The 22829-nt window shown below is 49.9% G+C and overlaps 1 protein-coding gene across 3 annotated transcripts in view; it reads left to right on the top strand.

Moving 5' to 3' along the window:
* The window catches only part of LOC126081166 (SH3 and multiple ankyrin repeat domains protein 2-like), a 490404-nt gene that overhangs the window by 113042 nt on the left and 354533 nt on the right, over window positions 1-22829 (top strand). For all 3 annotated transcript variants that reach the window (XM_049892759.1, XM_049892758.1, XM_049892760.1), the window contains 3 exons: window positions 7548-7751; window positions 11273-11344; window positions 14864-14972. In XM_049892759.1, coding sequence (XP_049748716.1) covers window positions 7548-7751; window positions 11273-11344; window positions 14864-14972 — 385 coding nt within the window. The remainder of the gene's footprint in view (window positions 1-7547; window positions 7752-11272; window positions 11345-14863; window positions 14973-22829) is intronic.

Raw genomic sequence — 22829 nt, 5'->3', positions numbered from 1 at the left:
GTGTCCAAGTATTTTCAGTTTTTAACCTCACATTGTGCAAAATAGCTATGACTCATGTTGACCAAATATGAGCATCTGTCTCTGCCTGTCTCCAGTGCCAACCTTCTTCCCATTGTGTCCGAGTATTTTCAGTTTTTAACCTCACAATGTACAGAGTAGCTATGACTCATGTTGACCAGATGTGACTGCCTGCCTCTGTCTGTCTCCAAACCCAGGCTTCTTCTCATTGTGTCCGAGTATTTTCAGTTTTAACTACACATCGTGCAGAATAGCTATGATTCATGTTGGCAAATGTGAGAGCAGTTTCCCTCACCATCTTCGTTTTAGATTTGAGCTTGACCATGCATTTTACTAATGGAAGAGCCAGAGTTATATTTTGGTCAATGACATGGTTGAACTGTTTTGCTTATAGCTCTATAACCTATGGTAGTGTAGTCCCTCCTCTTATGATCATTGACAAAATTAAATGAAATGATCTATGTACAACGCACTCAGTATAGAGCAGGTCCTCAGTAAATGGTAGCCCCTACCACCATCATCATCATCAACTCTAGACCTTCCTTTATATCATATCACCCATTAGTACTCCATTTTTGGAACTTTTTAGCCAGTGGAGTTCAATTTCATCAGCATTTACTGAGCTTCAGATAAGGTCATGCAGAGAAAAAGACACCACCCTCGTCCTCAGCAGCTCATAGTCTAAAGCAGGCAGATGCTCTCGTCAGCAACGCGATGGTGCCATGAGAGAGAGTATGTGTGATCTGGTGAATCCGGGAGGAAGATGCGGTTGGTCTACCTGTCCTAGGACATGTCTCCCTTTGTGGATCAGGGCCTTTGGGGTGCTGGGGAAACTCAAAGAAACCAGAAGCTGCCTGAAGAAACCCTGGGGGCTTTCCCTGATGCCAGGGTGCTGTATCCATCACTAAATTCAGGCTGATTACCAGGTGCAGTGGATGAGGTGGTACCTGAAAGAGGGGGAGAAACATCAAAGCTTTTAGGGGTAGTGGCACAGAGGGGATGCTCCCTGTCCCATCAGATTCAGGACTCAGAGCTGGAAACACAGACCTGAGGGAGGATAGATACCTGTGTTCTGTCAGTGCTTCCAAGCAGCATTCAGCAAATCCCCTCTCCTACTGTTGAGTCTCGCAGTTCCCTACCACTGCAGCCACCTCTCTCATCTAAAACCCCTCAGATCCCATGATGAATCTGCTGCTTGTTGGGAGACAGGTAAGAAGCCGCTCTGATTTTGGCCTAGGAGATCACATTGTATCCAGTGGCATGAAGTTTTCCGTGTCTAAAGCCACGCAGCTCCAGCTCAGACAAACCAGGAGGTTTTCAGATGGATCAGATCATCTCGGCGTTAAAGGAATCACACCAGTAGATAGGTGACTAGCAGAGTCGCCTAACCCTCCAGGCCAGTTAGGCTAGATGGAAAGAGAAACGCTTCAAGAGCTTCCAGTGGACAAGAAATGCAGTTGGGAGAGACTGTGAGCCCGCCGCAGGCTGGGCAGTAGAGAGAGCAGGGGTCAGCCCCATTAGCTTGGACTCAGGTCTGTGGGTGGTCAGACCAGCCCCCTGAGTACCAACAGAGAGTGCTCAGTGGTCAGCTCAATCTGGAGGGAGGCCAGGGAGACTTCATCAAGATCAAATTGGAAGGATGCATGTGGTTTCAGCAGGCAGACAAGGAGAGGAGGGGACAGTCAGCTGGAGGGGCAAGGGCAGGGAAGGGCTGTTGACTGGTAGGACACATCCTGGGAAGCAGACCACGGTCAGCTCTTCCTTGTGTCCCTTGGGTAGGGGTGAAGACTCTGAGCCCTTCAGCAGTGGAGTAATTGGACTGAAAAGGGACCCTGGTGGTAGGGCAGGAGTGAGGTCAAGTGGGTTCAAGAGGGACACAGGTGAGCTCAGTACAGGGCATGTTGGAGTAACCCAGGTGAAAAATGGTGGTGGCTCATTGGACAAAAGAGGACTCAAGCACTCTTGAGGCCACAGATCAATCTAGACTAATGTGGAAGGTCCAAGATATGGAAAAGTCAAAGAGCACCGGCTGGTTTTCTGAAGTGGGCGGTGTTCTTGCCACTGAAGTTGGGAATGAGGTGGAAGAAGTGGAGGGAGGAGGAGATGTGGGTGTGTGGTCAGTCTGGGATGGGGTGAGTTGTTCGATTTGAGTGTCAAACACAAATAGTTATTATTTGGATTATTCATTTCTTAGTTGCTGTCCAATTTTCGCTTTGTTTACCCGGTTTATGTGCTTAGGGTATATGGCCAAGGTGTTCTTTTGTATTGAACGCTCTGGTTAGAGTAACTATTTGACCGCTGTTAGGTTTAGGAGCAGGTTTCAAGTTTTTTTTTTTTTTTGTCTCTTGTGAATTATACAAGGGTAAAGTCTTCGTTCAGAGTGCTTTGTTTGCTCTTGTGCGTACTCCCCAAAGTCCAATTATGAGATGAAAGGAACACGATGTTTTATAGCTCTCCTCGTGCGTTTCTTTCCCAGAGAGCTGCAGCCGTGTTTAATACCCACAGAATTGCATGGGGGGGCATCTTCCCCCAGCACCAGCATACCTCAAGTTATAATATTTTGTTTATTTTTAAGAAGTAATGATACCTCAGAGACTAGACTTCACTTCTTTGGGAAAAAAAAAAAAATTACTTAGAGTCTTCAAAACTGTGTCCCTTGGTATGGGGGTTAAACTGTTTCTCCCCTTTAATTGTAAGGTTCAACGTTGCAGCGGATTTGTAAGTAATTGGAAAATCTGAGTAAAGGGCAGTATTTCCAATGATACACAAATGACCAAACACAAATGTCCTCTTTGGTTTTCTCAGTGACTGTCACAGAATTTATATTCTGTATGCACTGAGGGTGGCCATGTACGTGCGTGGAGAGGAATATAATGTGTCAGTTAAACAGAGGACGTGGGAGCAGGGAAGACTTGTTACTGTTAGTTGCCATTGAATCGATTCCAACTCGTGGCAACCCCACGTGTGCAGAGTAGAACTCTTCCATAGGGTTTTCAAGGCTGTTACTTTGCAGAAGCAGATCCTCCGGCCTGTCTTCCGAGGCATCTCTGGGTGGATTCAAACCAGCAACCTTTCGGCTAGTAGGTGGGTACTTAACCAGCGATTCCTGGGAAGTCTTGAGGTTCAGATCAAGCCTTCACCACTTTCAGACATGGGTAGTTACTTGGAGTCCCCGAGGCTCAACTTCCTCACCTGGGAAGTGGAAATGATAATAGTGTGCACTCCTGGTTGTGGCGAAGGTAGACGGGGGAAGGTTAGCGTAGACTCAGGAGTACTGGGTGTCAGTGAACGTCCACCGTCACTTCATCACCGTCATCGCCATCGTCATGTTCATTATTGCCTCGTCGTCATCATCACCACCGTCATCATCGTCTTCGTCGTGTTCATCGTCATCATCCTCATCGTCCCCATTGTTGTCATCATCATCCTACCCCACTGCACTCTGCTCCTTAAGGGGCTGTCTCTGTCATCTCCCTGTCTCTCCCGCTCACAACCCCCCAGTGCCTGGCATGACCTTGCACAGCCTACAGACAGTCACGAGTGTGAGAAAAGAGCTGTTGCCTTGAGGGGAAGCAGCAAGCGACTGGGACTCCGGAGACCAGGTTGTCTTTGCAATTCTACCTGCACTATCTGCGTCTTCCAGCAAATCCTGCAGCTTTCAAAACACCTCCAACAAACAACAGCGAAACAGCCATCGCCTGGGGCTACAGGGAGACAGGAATAAAATAATAATATTCCCCTGGTAGAGTGTTACCATGCTGGGCATCGCACCGGTAACCGGGAGGGAGAAGGGCCACTCGCCGAAGATAAAAACTGTCTTCAGCTCTCTCCTGGCTGGACACATCGCTGGTCTGCAGACATGCCTCCCTGCTGCGTCTCACGCTGGGGCCTCCACCTCCCCAAGCCTACACTCATTCCTGGCAGAGCTGCATAAGGGTATGCATGCCCTACCAGGTGAAATTGCTTGGGTCTCTGGGTCTCCAAGGGAGCTTTGACCTGGTGTTTATTTTTGCTTTTTCTATATTATACGGTGGTTGAATATGTGTCTTATAGTGGCCTGGACTAGTTGGATTACTATTGCATTCGTGGCTCCCTGTCATCATGTGCTCTTTCAGCAAATATTTATTGGCCACCTGTGCTCTGCCAGGTACTGATCTTGGAGCTGGGCTTGCCTGATAAGTGAGTGCTCGATGGTTGGTGAATGAAGGATTCACCCAAAGTGTCTTCTGAACTGGGTGTGTCCTGGGCTGTGTGGAGCCGGGTGTGAAAATGTAGGCAGCACCCGTCCATTGGAAAGGAAAGGAGTTCCCAGGGAGCTGGGGGTGGCCAGCCAGCTGAGCTCTTGACTCAGGGCCAAGGGTGATGGTGATTGCTGCTTTTTGCTGAGTACCCAGGATGCGCCAGGACCAGGGATGGACACCTTACCTGTGTTATTTGTGTTTTGTCTAATGCTTACGACCACCCTGCCAGTTAAGTCGTGGGCCTGGTTTTCATTGAGGAAACGGAGGAACAGCTGGGTTAATTGGTTTGCCTAAGGTCACAAGATTGGTCCACGTGGTTAGGATGCGAACGCAACCCTTCCTGACCTCCATGTTGCTGCTCCTCTTCTCCAGGTTTCTCAGTGCGGTGCTCCTGGCAGTGCTTTTGGTCCTTTGTTGGGCAGGGTCAGCATCTGCATTTGTCTCCTAGAGCCGCTGTGACAAGCATCACAAAGTGGGTGGCTTCAAATGACATAAATGTATTGTCTCTTGTCTCACAGCCCTGGAGGCTCAAAGTCTGAAATCAAGGCATCTGCAGGGCTGGACTCTCCCTGAAGGCCCTAGGGGAAGATCTGTTTGTTTTTGTCTCTTCCAGCTCCTGCTGGCCCCAGGCGCGCCTTGGCTTGTGGCTGCATGCCTCCAATCTCTGCCTCCGTCGTTACCTGGCCGTCTTCCTTCTTATTCTGTCCATGTGTCTCACCTCCTTTTTTATAAAGACACCATTTATATGGGATTAGGACCTGCCATACTCCAATATGACCTCATGTGAAACTTAACTGAGAGCATCTTCAAAAACCCTTTTTCTGTTTCACATTTGCAGGTACCGGGAGTTAGGACTTCAGCATATCTTTTTGAGGGACACAGTTCAACCCATAACAGTACCCCTGGCCCCGCCTACTAAGTGAGATGGGCACAGTCACCGTGATCACCTACAATGCCATACACACTTCCTGATGCCCCCTGGGTGGCGGGTCTGAGCCAGGTATTCCTCTTAGCCCTGACCTGTTGGTGGGTCCCTTTCTGCAGCGACAGGAGGGGGCATAAAGGCACTCCTTGGCTTGGTACGTAAAAGAATGCTAGCTGGGCCTGCCCTGTAGTTAGAACCAAAGACCCTCAATGATTCCGGAAACAGGAATGGGCGTGTTGTCCAATTCTAGTCACCAGGGATACAGCTTGTCAGCTGTGCTTTGCGTTTCCAGGTACTCTTCTGGCTCCACCTAGAGAGGGGGTGGGGGTGCCACTGGAAATCGTGTCAATGAAAAGAACAGCTGGCCCCACCCAGCCCCGCAAGAACCAGCCGCAGACACTGGAGAAGGACATTCACGCGCAGGGTCGGGTTTCCTGGGCAGGAGGCTGTGGGCTGAGCCAGAACCAGTGCTCATCGTTGGCAGGAGTGATCATGTCCCCCAACAAGGAGGCGCTTTCCCCAGGGCTTGAGAAGATGGCAGGGCACGCAAGAACCCCTCGTGGAGATTTCATTCCAGCCTCACACTCAACTGAAGCTCTCCTTTTTTTTCCTGAATGCTTTTATAGTGGGGAAGCAAATTCTTGAGCCCCATATATTTTTTAATAAAACCCACTGCCGTCGAGTCAATTCTGACCCATAGCGACCCTATAGGACAGAGTAGAACTGCCCCATAGAGTTTCCAAGGAATGCCTGGCAGATTTTTGAACTGCTGACCTCTTGGTTAGCAGCCGTAGCACTTAACCACTACATCACCAGGGTTTCCATATTTTTTTTTAATAGACTTCATTTTTTAGAGGGGTTTTAGGTTTACAGGAAAATCATCCTGAAACTATAGGGTTCCCTTATGCTCCCCGCCCCCCTCCGCCCCACACAGTTTCTCCTGCTGGTAGGTAACATCTTGCATTTGTGTGGCACGTTTGTTACAATGGGTGAACAAATGTTGATACATTAGTATAGCTCACGTACATGGTGTGAGGGCTTGAAGGTTCAGTCTGCATTGCACAGTCCTGTGGCTTTGACAAAGCACGATGTCACGTTGCCACCACGACAGCATCCTGCAAAATAGTGTCACTGCCCTCCCAGTGCCCCGTGCTCCCCCGTCCCTCCCTCCGCCCTCTGGGGAGCTCCTGGCAGCCCATATCCTTTCAATTCAACAACAAAAATTAGAAATCATGGCAAGTAGTTGATCTGGCCCGGCTTTCGCTTTTCTGGGCTTCTTGGTGAGTCCCGCAGGAGGAATGTGGGAACATTACCAAGTCCTTCTTCCAAGTCTTACTGTTGCTTTTATGCTTTGAAAAGGGTTCATGATTGGTTTATAGGCACAGCTGACACTGTTTAACTTTTTCAGAAATTAGCTCTCGTGGCCGAGGATTTGAAGGGGCAATGCTGATGTTTCTTCAGACTCTCGTGTTCAGAGTCAGCGTGGGTGGCATGAAGGCACCGCGCCATCAGCCTTCCCACCGGCGGGTTTACTGGACAGATGTTCTCCCGTATCAGAAAGGTCACGCTCTGATACAGTGTGTTCCCCAGGCCGGCAGCAACAGCATCGCCTCGAAACTTGGGAAAAATGCAGGTTCTTGGTCCCCGGCCCAGACCTGCTGTGTCAGACATTCTTTGTGTGTGTGGGGGGCGGGGAGCGAGTTTTAGAAGCACCATCCAAGTGAGGGAACTGTCCCGCGGCAATAGGTGACTATTGATTATTGACCCCAGAAAAGCCCTGTGAGTGCAGGAGCTTTGAGTCGATGGTGAGAGTCAAAGCCACAGGGACTGATGGTTCAACCCCACGTTTCTCCCTTTTGTTGTTGTGAGGTGCCATCGAGTCAACTCCGACTCAGGCGGCCTTACGTATTCTAGAACAAAACGATGCCCCGCCCTGCACGACCCTCACGATCTTTGGTGTGCTCGAATCCATTTTTGTGGCTTTGTGTCAGCCCATCTCATGGAGGGTTTCCTTGTCTTTGCTGACCCTTTACCAAACATGATATCCTTTTCTAGCGATTGGTCTTTCCTGATAACATGTCCAAAGTCAGCGAGCCAGGATCACCATCCTCACTCCTGAGGAGCATTCTGGCTGTCCTTTCTCTGAGACTAATTTGTTCTTTTTACATTTACCAAGTGTCTCTGACCAAGCGACAAGTAGGTCTTATTTCTCAGCCCTGAGAAGCAGTGGGGTCCAGTGCTCAGAAGAACTTCCTGGGCAGGACAGCAGCATCGTTGCCACCTGTGAGGACACTCCGGAAGTGGACTTTCTCAGGCCCCTGGCTTTCGAGACCGCTAATTGGGTGTCTTTTCCCTCCCGGCAGAAGTGCATCCGCTTTAACCCCGACGCGACCGTGTGGGTGGCCAAGCAGCGGATCCTGTGCACGCTGAACCAGAGCCTGAAGGACGTCCTCAACTATGGGCTCTTCCAGCCCGCCAGCAACGGGCGCGACGGCAAGTTCCTGGACGAAGAGCGCCTTCTCCGCGAGTACCCGCAGCCCGTGGGCAAGGGGGTGCCATCGCTGGAGGTACGTCTGTCCACAGTGGATTGATGGTCGATTCCCGCACTGCTGCAGAGGGTCGGGAGGGGGAAACCTCAATGCCACATTTGATTAAAGCCCAACTCATAGCGACCCTACAGGACAGAGTAGAACGGCCGCATAGGGCTTCCAAGGAGTGGCTGGTGGATTCGAACTGCTGACCTTTAGGTTACCAGCTGAGCTCTTAACTACTGCACCACCAGGGCTCCCACATTTGATTAGGATTGAGAAATTACCCCCACGTGAAAAGTTTGGGGTCTTAAGGCGGCACCTAATTTTGCTGTGAATTGCAAACCGTTGCATAATTTCTGTGCATCTGTTTTCTCTGTGGAATTAACAGATTCGTTGGAGAGGAGTCGTGGGATGAATGAACCATGGGTTTGACTCATTTCACCGGGACATAAGAGTTCTGGGGAGGAACCTTCTCCCTGAATCCGTGTCCCTGCCCTTAGGCAGTGGGGTGGCCTGGTGGCCATTCACCAGTTATGAGGGCCTCAGCTTCCCTTCTGTTTCTGGGCTCAGGAGCGGCTGAGGGGGCTGTTTCAGCTGCACGCACCCTTGGTCCTTCCTAAAGGGCGGTTGATGCGTCAGATAGGGCGACCTTATGCAGGCCCACGGCATAGTACCCGGCCCCCGGCTGTCCGACCCTGCTTCCTGCACCCCAAGTTTACACGGTGTTTCCAGCAGTACGTAGTGCACGGTGCATGTGTCGAGACAGGTGTTAACGAGCTGCAAACAGAGTTGTGGCGGGGGCCGTTGGTTGCATCGCATCGATTCCAACTCGTGCAGACCTTGCGTGTACAGAGTAGAACTGTGTTCCATGGGGTTTTCAATGGCCGTGAGCTTTCAAAAGCAGATCACCAGGTCTGTCTTCCCAGGTGCCTCTGGGTGGGTTTGAACCACCAGCCTTTTGGCTACTAGTCAAGTGCTGAAACATTTATGGCCCCCAGAGACTCTGGAAATATGATAACCCCTACTATTGCGTGGCTCATTATTATTATATGATCATATTAATTTCAACTTAGTTAAACAATGAGATACTGGACGTGTGGACTCGCGGGTGGCATTTGACCCATCTGCGTAGGTTGTACAGTGTTCTCAGCGACTAGGGTGACCCTGAGGTTCGAGATGTCAGGGGCGTGAATTGGAGCTAAGGCTGCAGATACTCCATCCACGCATTTCTCGGTTCTGTAGTGACCGGGAGGCCGGGGCTGCTAGGGTTTCTGTTTATGCAGAACCCGCGGAGGACCAGGGGAAGAGTGTCAGCGGAGGAAAAGATGGGATGCCGTTGAGAAGTTGCGTGGTCAGGGCAGGTCGCTCTGCTGTGCTGGCCTCAGTTTGCTCATTGTAAAATGGGCATGTGTTCAATAATCCCTCACTGAGGGCCTGCTGTGTGCCAGGCACGTCCCAGGCGTACCCGGCGTGCCCCAACCGTCACAGTTCTGGTCTCACGGAGGGTGCGCTCCTGTGGGAGGTGACAGACAGCAGACAATGAAGCATGTCAGGGGTTGGTCAGTTTCTGTGTTGTTAGTTGCTATCAAGTTGGCCGTGACTCACGGCAACCCCACATGTGCAGAGTAGAACGGTGCTGCATGAAGTTTTCATGGCTCTTGCTATGGTTGCCCTCAGTGAAATCTGGGCTGGCGGGGTGGGTGACCAGGAGCCCTGGGTTCTGCAAACGGTTAGTGCACTCGCCGCTAACTGAAAAGTTAGAGGTTCAAGTCCCTCCAGAGGTACCGCAGAAGAAAGGCCTGGCAATCTACGTCCAAAAACTCAGCCATTGAACACCCTGTGGAGTAGTTTTTCTCTGACACACATGGAGGTGCCATGAGTTGGCGTCGACTCAGTGACAACTGGTTTGGTTTTTGGGGGGAGTGACTGATTAAGACACGGGGTGAAGAATTTGATAGCGGCCCCCTTCAGAGCATAGCTGTACTAGTTGAATCTAGAATCCGACAGGTTGAAATCCTCAAAAGGGCCTGGATCCCATCTTGCCAGTTCAGCTCAGGAAGGCCAGCGTGTGCAGTGCCCGCCGGGCACACTCGATCTGGCTGAGTTACACGGAGCTCTCCAGTTTCACAGCTGGCTTTTACTGACACAAAGAAAATCAAGTTTTGGTCTGTGCAAAAAAGGAGTTTTGTCTGCGGTTGAATTGCCATTTTGTTTGGAGTGGAAGGAAAGGGGAATAAGGTTATCCTCTTGGAAACCTTATATCAGATTAGACTTTCAGCTCTAGGGGCAGCTCACCTATTTCATTTTTTTTTTTTTTTCCTTCTCCCTCGTACTTCTGTCTAATGTCCCCGGACTGTGAAGGTATCAAGGGAAGTGGGGGAGGAGAGATAAAATAGCTTGTGTTGGGCACCACTTCTGTGCCAGGGAGCTCACCGCCCATCCCCGGGGCCACCTGGGGCGTTTGTGTTCTCATCCCCATGCTACAGACCAGGAAACTGAGGCTGAGATGAGAGCCAAGAGCTTGGTGATGGGACTGGAATTGGAACAGACATTTTGAGTGGAAATCGAAGTCACTTTCCCAACACAATGAGTCCCTCCATCCCTGGGTGGTGCAAAGGGTTCACAAGTTTGGCTACTAAGCAAAAGGTTGGAGGGTGGAGTCCCCTGAGACACCTCAGAAGAAAGGCCTGGCTACCTAACTTCCAAAAAACCAGCCATTGAAAACCCTGGGGAGCACAGTTCTTCTCAGACACACATGGGGTCGCCACGAGTCAGAGTGGACTTGAAGGCAACTGGTTGTCGTTGGTTGAGGCGTCCCTCCCAAACCCTCCACCCTCTGCGGTATCCCCAGCACGTTAACTACGAAAGGCCGGGGAGGGGGACACCAGGAGGAGGGGCTGGGTGTCAGGCAAAAGGCATCAGGAGCTACAAAGCAGACTATGACGTCGTTGCTTTCTTCCTGGGCACTTTTCTTACATATCAGTAAAACGTGTTGTCTGAGGTTCCTGCGACATGATTTTCAGTTCAAAGGAGACGCTGCTGTTTTGCGGGGTGAATGCTGGCTCTGAAGTCCTCAGGCAGAGGCTGCGGGAGTGAGTGAAGGTGTCGCCCACACCTGGGCTCCTAATGCATGCTTTAATCACACACATGATAAGGTTGACACGCGGAAAACTCGGGTGTTCGAAGCAGTGCTGTGTCGGGGGAAGGACGCCACGCTAATGGAGGCAGGTCGTCTGGACAGCAACTGAAGTCGCCTCGTGAGCTGGAGGAGGCTGACGCTGGAATGCAGCCGAGCGTCTCCTTCTGCCTCCAGAGTTCCTCTTGTTTCTTTTCACGGCCTTTGAGTGAAATTAACTGCAGAATTGCCACATAGTTTTTCATCTGGTGTCTCAGGCTGGGGGGTAAGAATGCCTGTGGTTGGTGTAACATCCAGGAAATCTGAAGAGTTGGCTGTGGGGTCCCTGTCTCCAGGGAGATAGCTGAGGGAGAGGCTCGTTTTTCCTCCCAATAGCTACGTGTAATATTTACTTGTTTATTTTTTTCTATTTCTATGCCAGTTTCGATACAAGAAGCGGGTGTATAAACAACCCAATCTTGATGAGAAACAGTTGGCCAAGGTACACACGAAGGTAGGTGGGGAGGTGGGCTGTGGAATTGACACTCTTGGCGTGTGATCTTTTATCCTCTGTTATTATCTTTTGATGTCAGTTGAGCTCTTGGGGCAGAGGGTTCATCTTCCTGGGAGCAGACACTTACTGGGCCCCTGGTGTTTGCCTGGAGTCCTTGTAACAGTTAATACACTTGGCTGCTAACCCAGAAGTGAGAGGTTTGATTCCAACTGGTCTACTTCTGAGAAGTCAGCCGCTGAAAGTCCTGTGGAGCGCAGTTCTCCTCTGACACACACGGGGTCGCCAGGAGTTGGATTTGACTGGATGACAACTTGTTTTTTTGTTTTTTATTGCTAGCTCAATAGAAGATAGCATTTTAATAGTTTCTCTCTCTTCTTGCATCTGTATAGGCTTAAAGTTTGTAACTTAACAAAGGTATTATTTACATTTTTTTACACACAAGTAAGAAGTGCAGGTTAGCGCCTGGGGAGTAAGGAGGGACGTTTAGAGAAAGGACTGGGGGTTGTGTTACAGGCAACACTCAGTACTTGGCTGCACATACTGTGCACACCTGTGTGTGCCTGCACGCACCTGTGCACACCTGCGTGTACCTATGCTCACAGCATTGCCCAGCTGAGCAAATACAGCGTTTATCGTGGAGACTGGTGCTGTGCATGTAAAGCAGGAAGCTGTGATACTCACAGAGGCTTCATTCCGGGTCCACCCACCCCACCCCGGATGCTTGTAACTCAGAGGACCCTGGTAGCGCTCCTGCAAAACATAGGGGGCATGAGCCTCGGAGCAGCTGCCTCGGTGTCCTCCCTTTGACCACCCTGATGCTCTCCAGGTGTGCTCACCTGGAGGGAGGCACCCAGAGAGGGCCTTCCCCACCCTGGGCTCCTCTTGTGCTTCATTTTCCCCATTTATGTCATTATGGGCTCATGGATTTTCATTTTGTTCAGTGCTGGTGGCCTTCTGCCTGGCTCCTTGCTTCTGCCATGCCCCGTCATTCTTTGAGCTCTGGCCGCCTTCAGGCACAGTGTGCTCCAGGCTCTTCCTGTACTTCCCCTGCCCTGAGCTGGGATCAGCCTGGACAGTGGAATTTGGACACCAGGACCTGGGCACTCCTGGTTCCCTTCAATTACCCTCCAGTGTGTTCGTTAAAATGTGGATTAGCAAGTAACAGTGAGGATTTTAGGTGAAATCAGTCGGACCTTGTGTCTGTGGACCTTTGTTAACTTCTAGCCCCTGGAAAGTTCAAGAAAGTTTCAGGTGGAGATCCAATCTGTGTCGGGCTGCCGAAGGCTGCAGTGGGCCTCTGTGTTAAATCCATACCTGCTGTCCCTGCTGCATGTTTTGGGAGAGGTGTGTGCTGGGGGGGACGGGGGGAAGCATTAGGCCAGGTGAGAGCAGTTGGACTTGTCAGGTGGAGGGTAGCGGGTGCCTGCATCAGATAGCCCAGGCCTGATGGACAGGAAATCAGTTTATTTTTTACAGACGAGGCTGGACAGAGCCTGAGCAGGCTTCTCCCTGTTATGGATTGAATTGTGTCCCCCCAAAACTTGTGTTGTAAATCCTAACCACTATACCTGTGGTTATAATCCCATTTGGGAGTGGGTTATCTTTGGTATGTTAATGAGGCAGGATTAGTGTAGGGTGTATCTTGAGTCAGTCTCTTTTGAGATCTAAAAAGGGTTAAGCCAGCCAGCAGAGCAGAGATGGGGGAAGAGAGATGCCAAGCCACGTGAAGCCGAAGCTCAGAAGAGACAAAGACACTCCTCTAGAGCTGACAGAGAGAGAGCCTTTCCCTAGAGCTGAGGTCCTGAATTTGGACTTGAAACCTCCTAAACTGTGAGAAAATAAGTTTCTGTTTGTTAAAGCCACCCACTTGTGGTATGTCTATCATAGTAGCACTAGATGACTAAGACATTCCCGGTCAAGGTTAAGCTGCTGATGGTTTTGACCTTGTGAGGAATGACTGCCTGCCTTCGCCCCCAGTTACTTGGTGACCGGGTGCTGCTGTATCCGCCTGTGTGGTTGTGGGGTGAACCAGAAAGTGGAGTAGGAGTTTGCTCTCCATCGCAGCTTCCTCCTCAGAGGCCGTTTTTGTTGTTGTGTGTACCACCGAGTTGATTCCGGCTCATAGTGATCCTATGTGATGGGTAAAACTGCCCCATAGGGTTTCCCAGACTTTAATCTTTATGGGAGCGGATCGGCAGGTCTTTCTGCCAAGGAGTGGCTGGTGGGTTCAAACCAACAACCTTTTGGTTAGCAGCCAAGTGCTTAACCATTGAAACAACAGGGCTCCTTCTTTTTTTTTAATTTGTACTTTAGATGAAAATTTACAGAACAAACTAGTTTCTTATCAAACAGTTAGTACACACATTGTTCTATGACACTGGTTAACAACCCTACAACATGTCCACACTCTGCCTTCACAACCCTGGCTGCATTCCCTATTACGGGCTTTCCTGTTCCCTCCTACCTTCCTGTTGCTACAGGGCTCCTTCTTTAGAGATTAACCAAAAACAAACTCGTTGTTGTCAAGTCAATTCCAACTCATAATGACCCTATAGGACAGAGTAGAGCTGCCCCACAGGGTTTTCAAAGCTGTAATCTTTATGGAAGCAGACTGCCACATCATTCTCCTTAGGAGCAGCTGGTGGGTTCAAACTGCCGACCTTTTGGTTAGCAACCAAGCTCTTAACCACTGTGCCACCAGGGCTCCTTTAGAGATTAAAAATCCAAACCAAACCCATTGCCGTTGAGGCGATTGTGACTCATAGCGACCCTATAGGACAGAGTAAAACTGCCCCATAGGGTTTCCAAGGCAGTAAATCTTTACAGAAGCAGACTGCCATGTCTTTCTCCCGTGGAGCCACTGGTGGGTTCAAACTGCTAACATTTTGGTTAGCAGCCGAGCCCCTAACGCCTGTGCCACCAGGGTCCCTTTGTTAGAGATTAACTGAAAGACCAAACCCATTGACCTTGAGTTGATTCCAACTCATAATGACACTATAGGACAGAGTAGAACTGCCTCATCGGGTTTCCAAGGAGAAGCTGGTAGATTTAACTGCTGATCTTTTTTGGTTAGCAGCCTAATGCTTAACCACTAGGCCACCAGGGCCTTTCTGTAGAGATTAGGAACCACAAATGTTGACCCACAGCCTCACTTCCCAGAGGTGGGGTTGGTAGTCTGGTTGGGGCCCCGAAAACTGGAGTTTTTCAATGTGCTTTGGGTGGTTCATGCCTTTTGTAGCTCTTGGCAATGACAGTGAACAGTAAGGGATTTTAAACTCACACCCGAGACGAACTGATTGAGTTGCCATGGGCTGGGCTCTAAGCTTGGCCCCAAGGTTCTAGACACAGAAACCCATGTCCAGGCCAGCCCCAGGGTCGCCAGTGGAGCCCCAATCGAGGGGCGTCCCTCCCTCCTTGGAGGCTGGCCAGTGCGCCCCCCTCTCCCATGGAACCTTCCAGTAGCCTGTGTTATAGACGTTTCTTGTAAAGACACGTCTGTTTCCTCGTTTTTCCCTTTAGACCAATCTGAAGAAATGCATGGACCACGTTCAGCATCGCTCGGTGGAGAAAATCGTCAAGATGCTCGATCGAGGCCTGGACCCCAATTTCCACGACCTGGAGACTGGAGGTGGGTGTTCGCTGGAGAAGACTTTGCTGGAGGGTGGGTTCCATCAGCCTTGGCGAGTCGGTTGTTCATATCACATGAGCGGGCTGACGTTTACGTGAATTGGGGTTTAAAGCTGCTTCCTTGCTCGTCTGAGTCCTGGACAGGAAGGGCCTGAGCCTGTTCTGCTCACCACGGTCTCCCTGCAGCTGTATGACCCTGGGCACATGGTAGTGGCGCAGGCCATCGTTGCTGATTAAACAGGTGAACAAGTGAACGTGTGCTTCTGAGTCTCCTGGCGCTGCTCCAACAGAAACACCGCAGGCGGGGGGCTTTAAGGAACAGGAATTACTGTCTCACAGTTCAGGAGGCCAGAGTCGAATTCAGGGCACCAGCTCTAGGGAAAGGCGTTCTCTCTGTTGGTTCCGGGGGAAGGTTCTTGTCTTTCAGCTTGTCTTCCTCGGTTCCTTGATTTCCACGCGGCATCAGTCTTTCCCCATCGGTTCTGCTTGCTTCCGTGCCTAATCTGCCCCTTTTATATTGCAAAGGTGTTGGCTCAAGACACTCCCTACACTGATATGGTCTCGTTAATGTAACAAAGAAAACCCTATTCCCAAATGGGATTATATCCGCAAGTGTAAAAAAGCCAAAAACCCATTGCTGTCCAGTTGATTTTGACTCATGGTGACTCAATAGGACCGCATAGAACTGCCCATTAGGGTTTCCAAGGAGCGGCTGGTGGATTTGAACTGCCGACCTTTTGGTTAGCAGCCAGGCTCTTAACCACTACACCACCGGGCTCCATCCACAGGTGTAGGGGTAGGATTTACAATATATATATTTTTGGGGAGGAGCCCTGGTAGTGCAATGTTTAAGTACCCGGCCCCTAACTGAAAGGTGGGCGGTTCAAACCGACCCAGCGGTTCCCACGCTTCCGTGAAGATTACAGCCTCGGAAGCCCTAGGGGGCAGTTCTCCTCTGTCCCAGGGGTCGCTATGAGTGGAAAATCAACTTGGCAGCACTCAACATTTTGGGGGACACAATTTGAACCATAACAGAATGCCATGCGTATACTGAGTTGCCAAGCGCCATTGTTGGTGGACATGATTTCTTGCCCTGGGCATGTAGCCCCCCAGAACTTACATTCCAGGGGTGCACATGTTTATAAACATGCGTGGGTGTGTGCCCACGTGTCTGGACAGGCACATACAAGCACGTGAGCATATACACACAAACCCCCCAGCTGGAAACCACATCCCTCTTCCTGCCCACGGGCCTGTCATCGTTCTCTGGAGACATGGCACAGGCTCTGGATGATTCCATGAACCTGGGTTTCCCAGCCTTTGCGCTGTGGATATCTGGGGCAGACATTTCCTTGTGGTGGGCTGCCCTGTACTCTCTAGGGTGTTTAGCAGCGTCACTGGCCTCCACCCACCAGGTGCCCGTGGCAGTTCCCAGTTGTGACAGCCAAAATTGCTCCCAGACACAGTCCCCAGGGTGGAGCACCACCTCCGGGTGACCCCTGTGGAGTGGGTGAGCCGCCGACCTTGGAAATAAGGAGAAGGTCAGAGGCCACGGGAGCTGTGTGTTTGGTGCTGGACGGTGTGATGGGGTGGGCGCAGGGAGGAGCCAGGGGAGGCCCGGGCTCTGTGCCCACTCTGGAGTGGGGTGGTGGGCAGCTGCAAGCTTCTGTCCTCTGTAACTGGGAGATACAGGCACGGGCCAGCGGGTGGCACTCATCGTGGCGGGGGAATGTGGAGTGAGTGAGAAGGAAGTGGGCGGGCACAGGATGAATGTTGCAGGCCAGCTCGAGCCTCTCGGGGTGTCCTGTCCCGGCGTCTGTCCCTCCAGCTCATCTGGCTCCTCCCCTGTGGAGTCCTCCCACCGGACTGCTGAGCCCTTTCTGTCTGCTGTGGTGTGTGGAGCGCCCATGCACTTCAGCTATGAAAATAAACCAGTGCATGGGTCCCGGAGCCTGAGCCTGAGCCTGAGCCTAAGGGGCACCCTCCTGCAGACCAGCTGGGCCTGGGTGTCTGTGGTTGTGTCCCCCACCTGCAGTCTCTCCAGGGGGCCACCCTTGCCCTAGACAGTGTGCGCCTCTCACGCCTTACCTTGTCCTCATCCATGACTGTTTCCCGATGATTTGGCGGGGGCTTGGGCCCCATCAATGCACCCACTCCTCTTGCCCTCCCCGGACAGCAGGAGATGGGGGGTCGAGGGTCCACTCTGGCTGCCCGCCTCTCTTCTGCCCAGTACGACCCCTCTAGTTGGCTCCGTCCCAGTGTGAGCCAGACTTCTCTGAGGCCACCTGTGCCTGTGTGTCAGTATCTCCTTGATTTTAAGGGTCTGAACAGGCTGTTATTCTGGGCCGGACCCTTACCGAACTTTTCAGAACACGTTGACACAGGCTCTGATTTATTCTGAAACAGTCCACAGCCATTTCTCTTGATCCAACCCAGAGTTAAAAACTGACGTCGTTGTCACTGTGTCTTGGGTCGGTACCAGCACTTAAAAATCACCGATTGTTAGGAGGAGCGTGGAGGGGGCAGGTAAGGATGGTAAAGACAGAAGTGCGCCCCCAGCCGTCAGCCTGTCAGCCTGTCACCCGTGGGCGCTTGCCTGTTCTGTGATGCTGGAAGCTACCTGCAGGGACACCCTTGGTGAACAGGTTTCGGCAGAGTTGCTTCCAGACTAAGACAGACGAGGAAGAAAGGCCTGGTGATACCCTTCCAAAAATCAGCCAGTGAAAACCCTGTGGAGCACGACAGAATAGCACCTGATCTAGAGCCGGAAGATGAGCCCCTGAGATTGGAAGGGCACAGTGGCCACCACAACAGGCTGGGGCATGCCCATGATCGGTGAGGGTGGTGCAGGACCAGACGACGTTTGTTCTGTCATACGTGGGTCACCGTGAGTCAAGCTGACTTGGAATAACAAAGACAAGTGCGACCCTAGCCACGTTCCCAGGACGCGGGCAGAAGTCAGCTGGAGGCAGTGGTCCTCAGAGAACTCCGCAGGCGTTTCTCTTCTGTACCGTGCCTGGGCTCAGGGTGTGCCGGGGTCCCAGCCTTGCAGACTCCTCACCTGCAGCTTATGGAGGCCATCACCTGGGCTCTGGAGGGGGTGCAGGGTCCGTGACCTGGAAGATCTGTCCTCGGCAGGCAGTGGCAGCTCACAGTCGTGGAACGGGGTTTGCCCTGGAAGCCCTGGGCACTCCCAGGGCGAGGAAGAGCTGGCCCACTCACTCACTGTTCATTCATCGCCTGAGGCTGTGCCTTGGGCCCCCTCTGGGTTAGAGGTTTTGGACTGAGCTGGTAACGTTTTTTAATGGCATATGCTTTTTTTTTTTTTTTTTTTAAAAAAAAGAACAATTATATTCTAAAAGATATATAACAAAAATATTGCCATTTTAACCATTTTTAAACAGTACTATTCAGTGACACTAATTACGTTCACCGTGTTGTATAACCATCACCCCATCCATTTCCAAGTTTTCCCAACCCCAAACAGACGCCCGGGCCCCCTTCGGTAATAACTCCCATTGCCCCCTCCCCCAGCCCGTGGGATCTGCTAATCTACTTTCTGCCTGTACCCTTGCGTATTCTAGGTACTATATACAAGTGGGATCACACGGCATTTGTCCTCTTGTGTCTGGCTCATTTAACTCAGTTTCTGGTAGCGCAAACACTTACGCGCTCGCCTGCTACTGAAAGGTTGGTGGTTTGAACCCCTGCAAAGGCGCCTTGGAAGAAACGCCTGGTGATTTACTTCCAAAGTATCCAGCCGTGAAAACCCTGTGGAGCACAGTTCTGCTCTGAGACACATGGGGTTGCCAGGAGTCAGAGACGAGTGAAGGGCAACTTCTTGTTTGTTATTTTTAAAATTTCCATCAGTATCATGTGTTCAGGGTTCATCCGTGCCATAGCGTGTATCGGGACTTCGTTTCTCTTCGTGGCTGAGTAACGTTCTATTGTACGGTGGGCCAAAAAAAAACCAAACCCAGTGCTGTTGAGTTGATTCCCACTCGTAGCGGTACGGTGGACCACATTGTGTTTTTTCAGCTGGTGAGTTTTTCAAAGCCATCAGCAGAATCCAGCTGGAAACTCGACCTCCTAACTCCCGGCGCATGTGGCTGGAGGCAACTTCCCTTCCGAGCCCAGGAAACGCCTCCACGCTTGGACCTGGGCTCCTTCTTTGCAGCAGGGCCTGTGACTCTCTGCTGCTCCAGGGCTGCCGCTGGGGCCAGGGTGGGGGAAACAGCCCTTCCCAATGTGCAGCGGTAATTAAATCCCATAGAAGAACCAGCCCATTAAAACAGAACACCCGTGTTGTTACAGACAGTCTGATAGCGACCCTAGATTTAAAATTTACTAAGTCACGATGCAAGTAGTCTGAAAAAAATAAGGCTTCCTTCCCCAGGGTCTCAGAGGTCATCTCCTCCTTTGACTGGGTCCTGCAGAATGAGACGCGTGGTGCTTCCAAGAACCGAAAAGGAAGTAGAACTCATGATGTGACTGATTATTATTTTGCACGGTGTTTGCAAACTTGAAAAGCAAGTCCCCGTGCAAAGAAGGAAGGCTGGTTAATTAAGCCAGAAACTTCTTTCAACATTCTGAATGAGAAACAAAAAGGAGAGGATTCATTTCCTGAGCCATGCTTGGCAGGACGTCAGTGATGCACTGGGCTCCACTGATAAGGTGCAGCTACTGAGTCAGTCTCCACGGCAGCGAGGTGCTTGTCAGCCGGTGGCTTCGCAGGTTTAAGCCGGCTGTCCCCTTGCTCTGCCCGTGTGTGGCCTTGGCGGCTCCCAGGGCATCTCTGCCCGGCCCCCAGGAGGTCCAATTAGAAGGTTGCTCAGACGTTTCGCGTCCCTGCACGCTCAGCGCCTGCACAGAGCTTTGGCTTTTCCCAGGGAGTTGTCGCTCTCCTATTATTAGAGACGTTGACATCACTGGGGGTGTGTGGGGGGTGTGGACCATGCCAGGTGACACTGCCCGAGGGGGTGACACCAAAATGACTATAAAATTTTTCTGCAGTGTTTCAGCAGTAATTTATTATTTTTTATAAAAATATCTGCATAGAGAAATACAAGGCGGAGAGGAGGCGTGTGCTGTAAACATGGTAGGGAGAGCAGCTAGGGCCATGTGACAATGTGTGTATGAGCTTTTATATGAGAAACTGACTTGAATTGTAAACTTTCACTCAAAGCACACACAGACACACAAAAGGAACTGAAGCCACTTCCAAAGTCCACCTTTCAGCCAAAGATTAGATAAGCCTATAAAACAAACAGTAACTCAAATAAGGAACGTGCTCCTTAGTTCAGTCAAGTAGATGAGACCAAATGGGCAACACCTGCCCAAAAGCAAAGACAAGAAGGCAGGAAAACTAGATGAATGGACATAGGGAACCTGACGTGGAAAGGGGGAGAGTGCTGATACATTGCACGGATAGCAACCAATATCACAAACAATTTGTGTGTAGATTTTTGAATGAGAAACTAATTTGTGCAGTAAACTTTCACCCAAAGCACATAAAATAAAATAAAAAAACTGTTGGAAAAAATCCACATAGTTACAACAACAAAAACATTTTTCAAAAGCCCAGCTTACATATATCAATATACCTACAAGGCTAAAACTCTTGCTAATTTATTTTTTGAACCTTCTAATGATCTCCCCCATGTTTCTGTCAGTCCCCCATGTGACTCAGTTTGTCGTACTGTGGGGGCTTGCATGTTGCTGTGATGCTGGAAGCTATGCCACCGGTATTCAGATACCAGTGGGGTCAACCATAGAGGACAGGTTTCGGCTGAGCTTCCAGACCAAGACAGACTAGGCAGGAGGACCCGGCAGTCTACTTCTGAAAAGCATTAGCCAGTGAAAACCTTATGAATAGCAGTGGAACACTGTCTGATACAGTGCCGGAAGTTGAGCTCCCGAGGCTGGAAGGCACTCAAAAGATGACTGGGGAAGAGCTGCCTCCTCAAAGTAGAGTCGACCTTAATGACGTGGATGGAGCAAAGCTTTCAGGACCTTCATTTGCTGATGTGGCACAACTCAAAATGAGAAGAAACAGCTGCAAACCTCTGTTAATAATTAGAACATGGAATGTACTAAGTATGAATCTAGGAAAATTGGAAATGGTCAAAAATGAAACGGAACACATAAAGATCAATATCCTAGGCATTAGTGAGCTGAAATGGACTGGTGTTGGCCATTTGGAATCAAACAATCATCATATGGTCTACTGTGCTGGGAATGACCACTTGAAGAGGAATGGTGTTGCATTCATCATCAAAAAGAACGTTCCAAGATCTATCCTGAAGTACAACGCTGTCAATGATAGGATAATATCCATATGCCTTCAAGGAAGACCAGTTAATACGACTATTACTCAAATTTACCCACCAACCACTAAGGCCAAAGATGAAGAAATTGAAGATTTCTACCAACTTCTGCAGTCTGAAATTGATTGAACATGCAATCAGGATGTGTTGATAATTACTTATAAATGGAACGGGAAAGCTGGAAACGAAGAAGGATCAGTAGTTGGAAAATATGGCCTTGGCGATAGAAATGATGCCGGAGATCACAGGATAGAATTTTGCAAGATCAACGACTTCTTTGTTGCAAATACCTTTTTTTCACCAACATAAATGGCGACTATACACATAAACCTCGGCAGATGGGACACACAGAAATCAAATCGACGACACCTGTGGAAAGAGGTGATGGTAAAGCTCAGTATGATCAGTCAGAACAAGGCCAGGGGCCGACTGTGGAACGGACCATGAATTGCTCATGTACAAGTTCACGTTGAAACTGAAGAAAATTAGAAGAAGTCCATGAGAGCCAAAGTACAACCTTGAGTATATCCCACCTGAATTTAGAGACCATCTCAGGAATAGATTTGACACGTTGAACACCAATGACCGAACACCAGATGAATGACATCAAGGACATCATCCCTGAAGAAAGTAAGAGGTCCCTGAAAAGACAGGAAAGAAAGAAAAGACCAAGATGGGTGTCAGAAGAGACTCTGAAACTTGCTCTTGAACGTTGAGCAGCTAATGCAAAAGGAAGAGTTGATGAAGTAAAAGAGCCGAACAGAAGATTTCAAAGGGCGGCTCAAGAAGACGAAGTAAAATATTATAATGACATGTGCAAAGAGCTGGAGATAGAAAACCAAAAGGGAAGAACACATTTGGCATTTCTCTAGCTGAAGGAACTGAAGAAAAAATTCAAGCCTCGAGTTGCAATACTGACGGATTCTATGGGGAAAATACTAAATGACGCAGGAAGCATCAAAAAAAGATGGAAGAAATACACAGAGTCACTATACCAAAAAGAATTGGTTGATGTTCACCCATTTCAAGAGGTAACATATGATCAGGAACTGATGGCACTGAAGGAAGAAGTCCAAGCTGCACTGAAGTCACTGGCGAAAAACAAGGCTCCAGGAATTGATGGAATATCAACTGAGATGTTTCAACAAACTGGAAATGCTCACTTGTCTATATGCCAAGAATTCTGGAAGACGCCTACCTGGCCAACCAAATGGAGGAGATCCATATTTATGCCTATTCCCAAGAAAGGTAATCCAACCGAATGTGGAAATTATCGAACAATATCATTAATATCACATGCCAGCAAAATTTTGCTGAAGATCATTCAAAAGCGGCTGCAGCAGTATATCCACAGGGAACTGCCAGAAATTCAGGCTGGTTTCAGAAGAGGACATGGAACCAGGGATATCATTGCTGACGTCAGATGGGTCCTGGCTGAAAGCAGAGGATACCAGGAGGATGTTTACCTGTGTTTCATTGACTATGCAAAGGCATTCGACTGTGTGGATCATAACAAATTATGGATAACATTG

This window comes from Elephas maximus, chromosome 7 (genome assembly GCF_024166365.1).
Source record: "Elephas maximus indicus isolate mEleMax1 chromosome 7, mEleMax1 primary haplotype, whole genome shotgun sequence".
Classification (NCBI taxonomy): Eukaryota; Metazoa; Chordata; class Mammalia; order Proboscidea; family Elephantidae; genus Elephas; species Elephas maximus.
The sequence above is the reverse complement of the archived record's forward strand: the minus strand, read 5'-3'. Positions and strand labels throughout refer to the sequence as shown.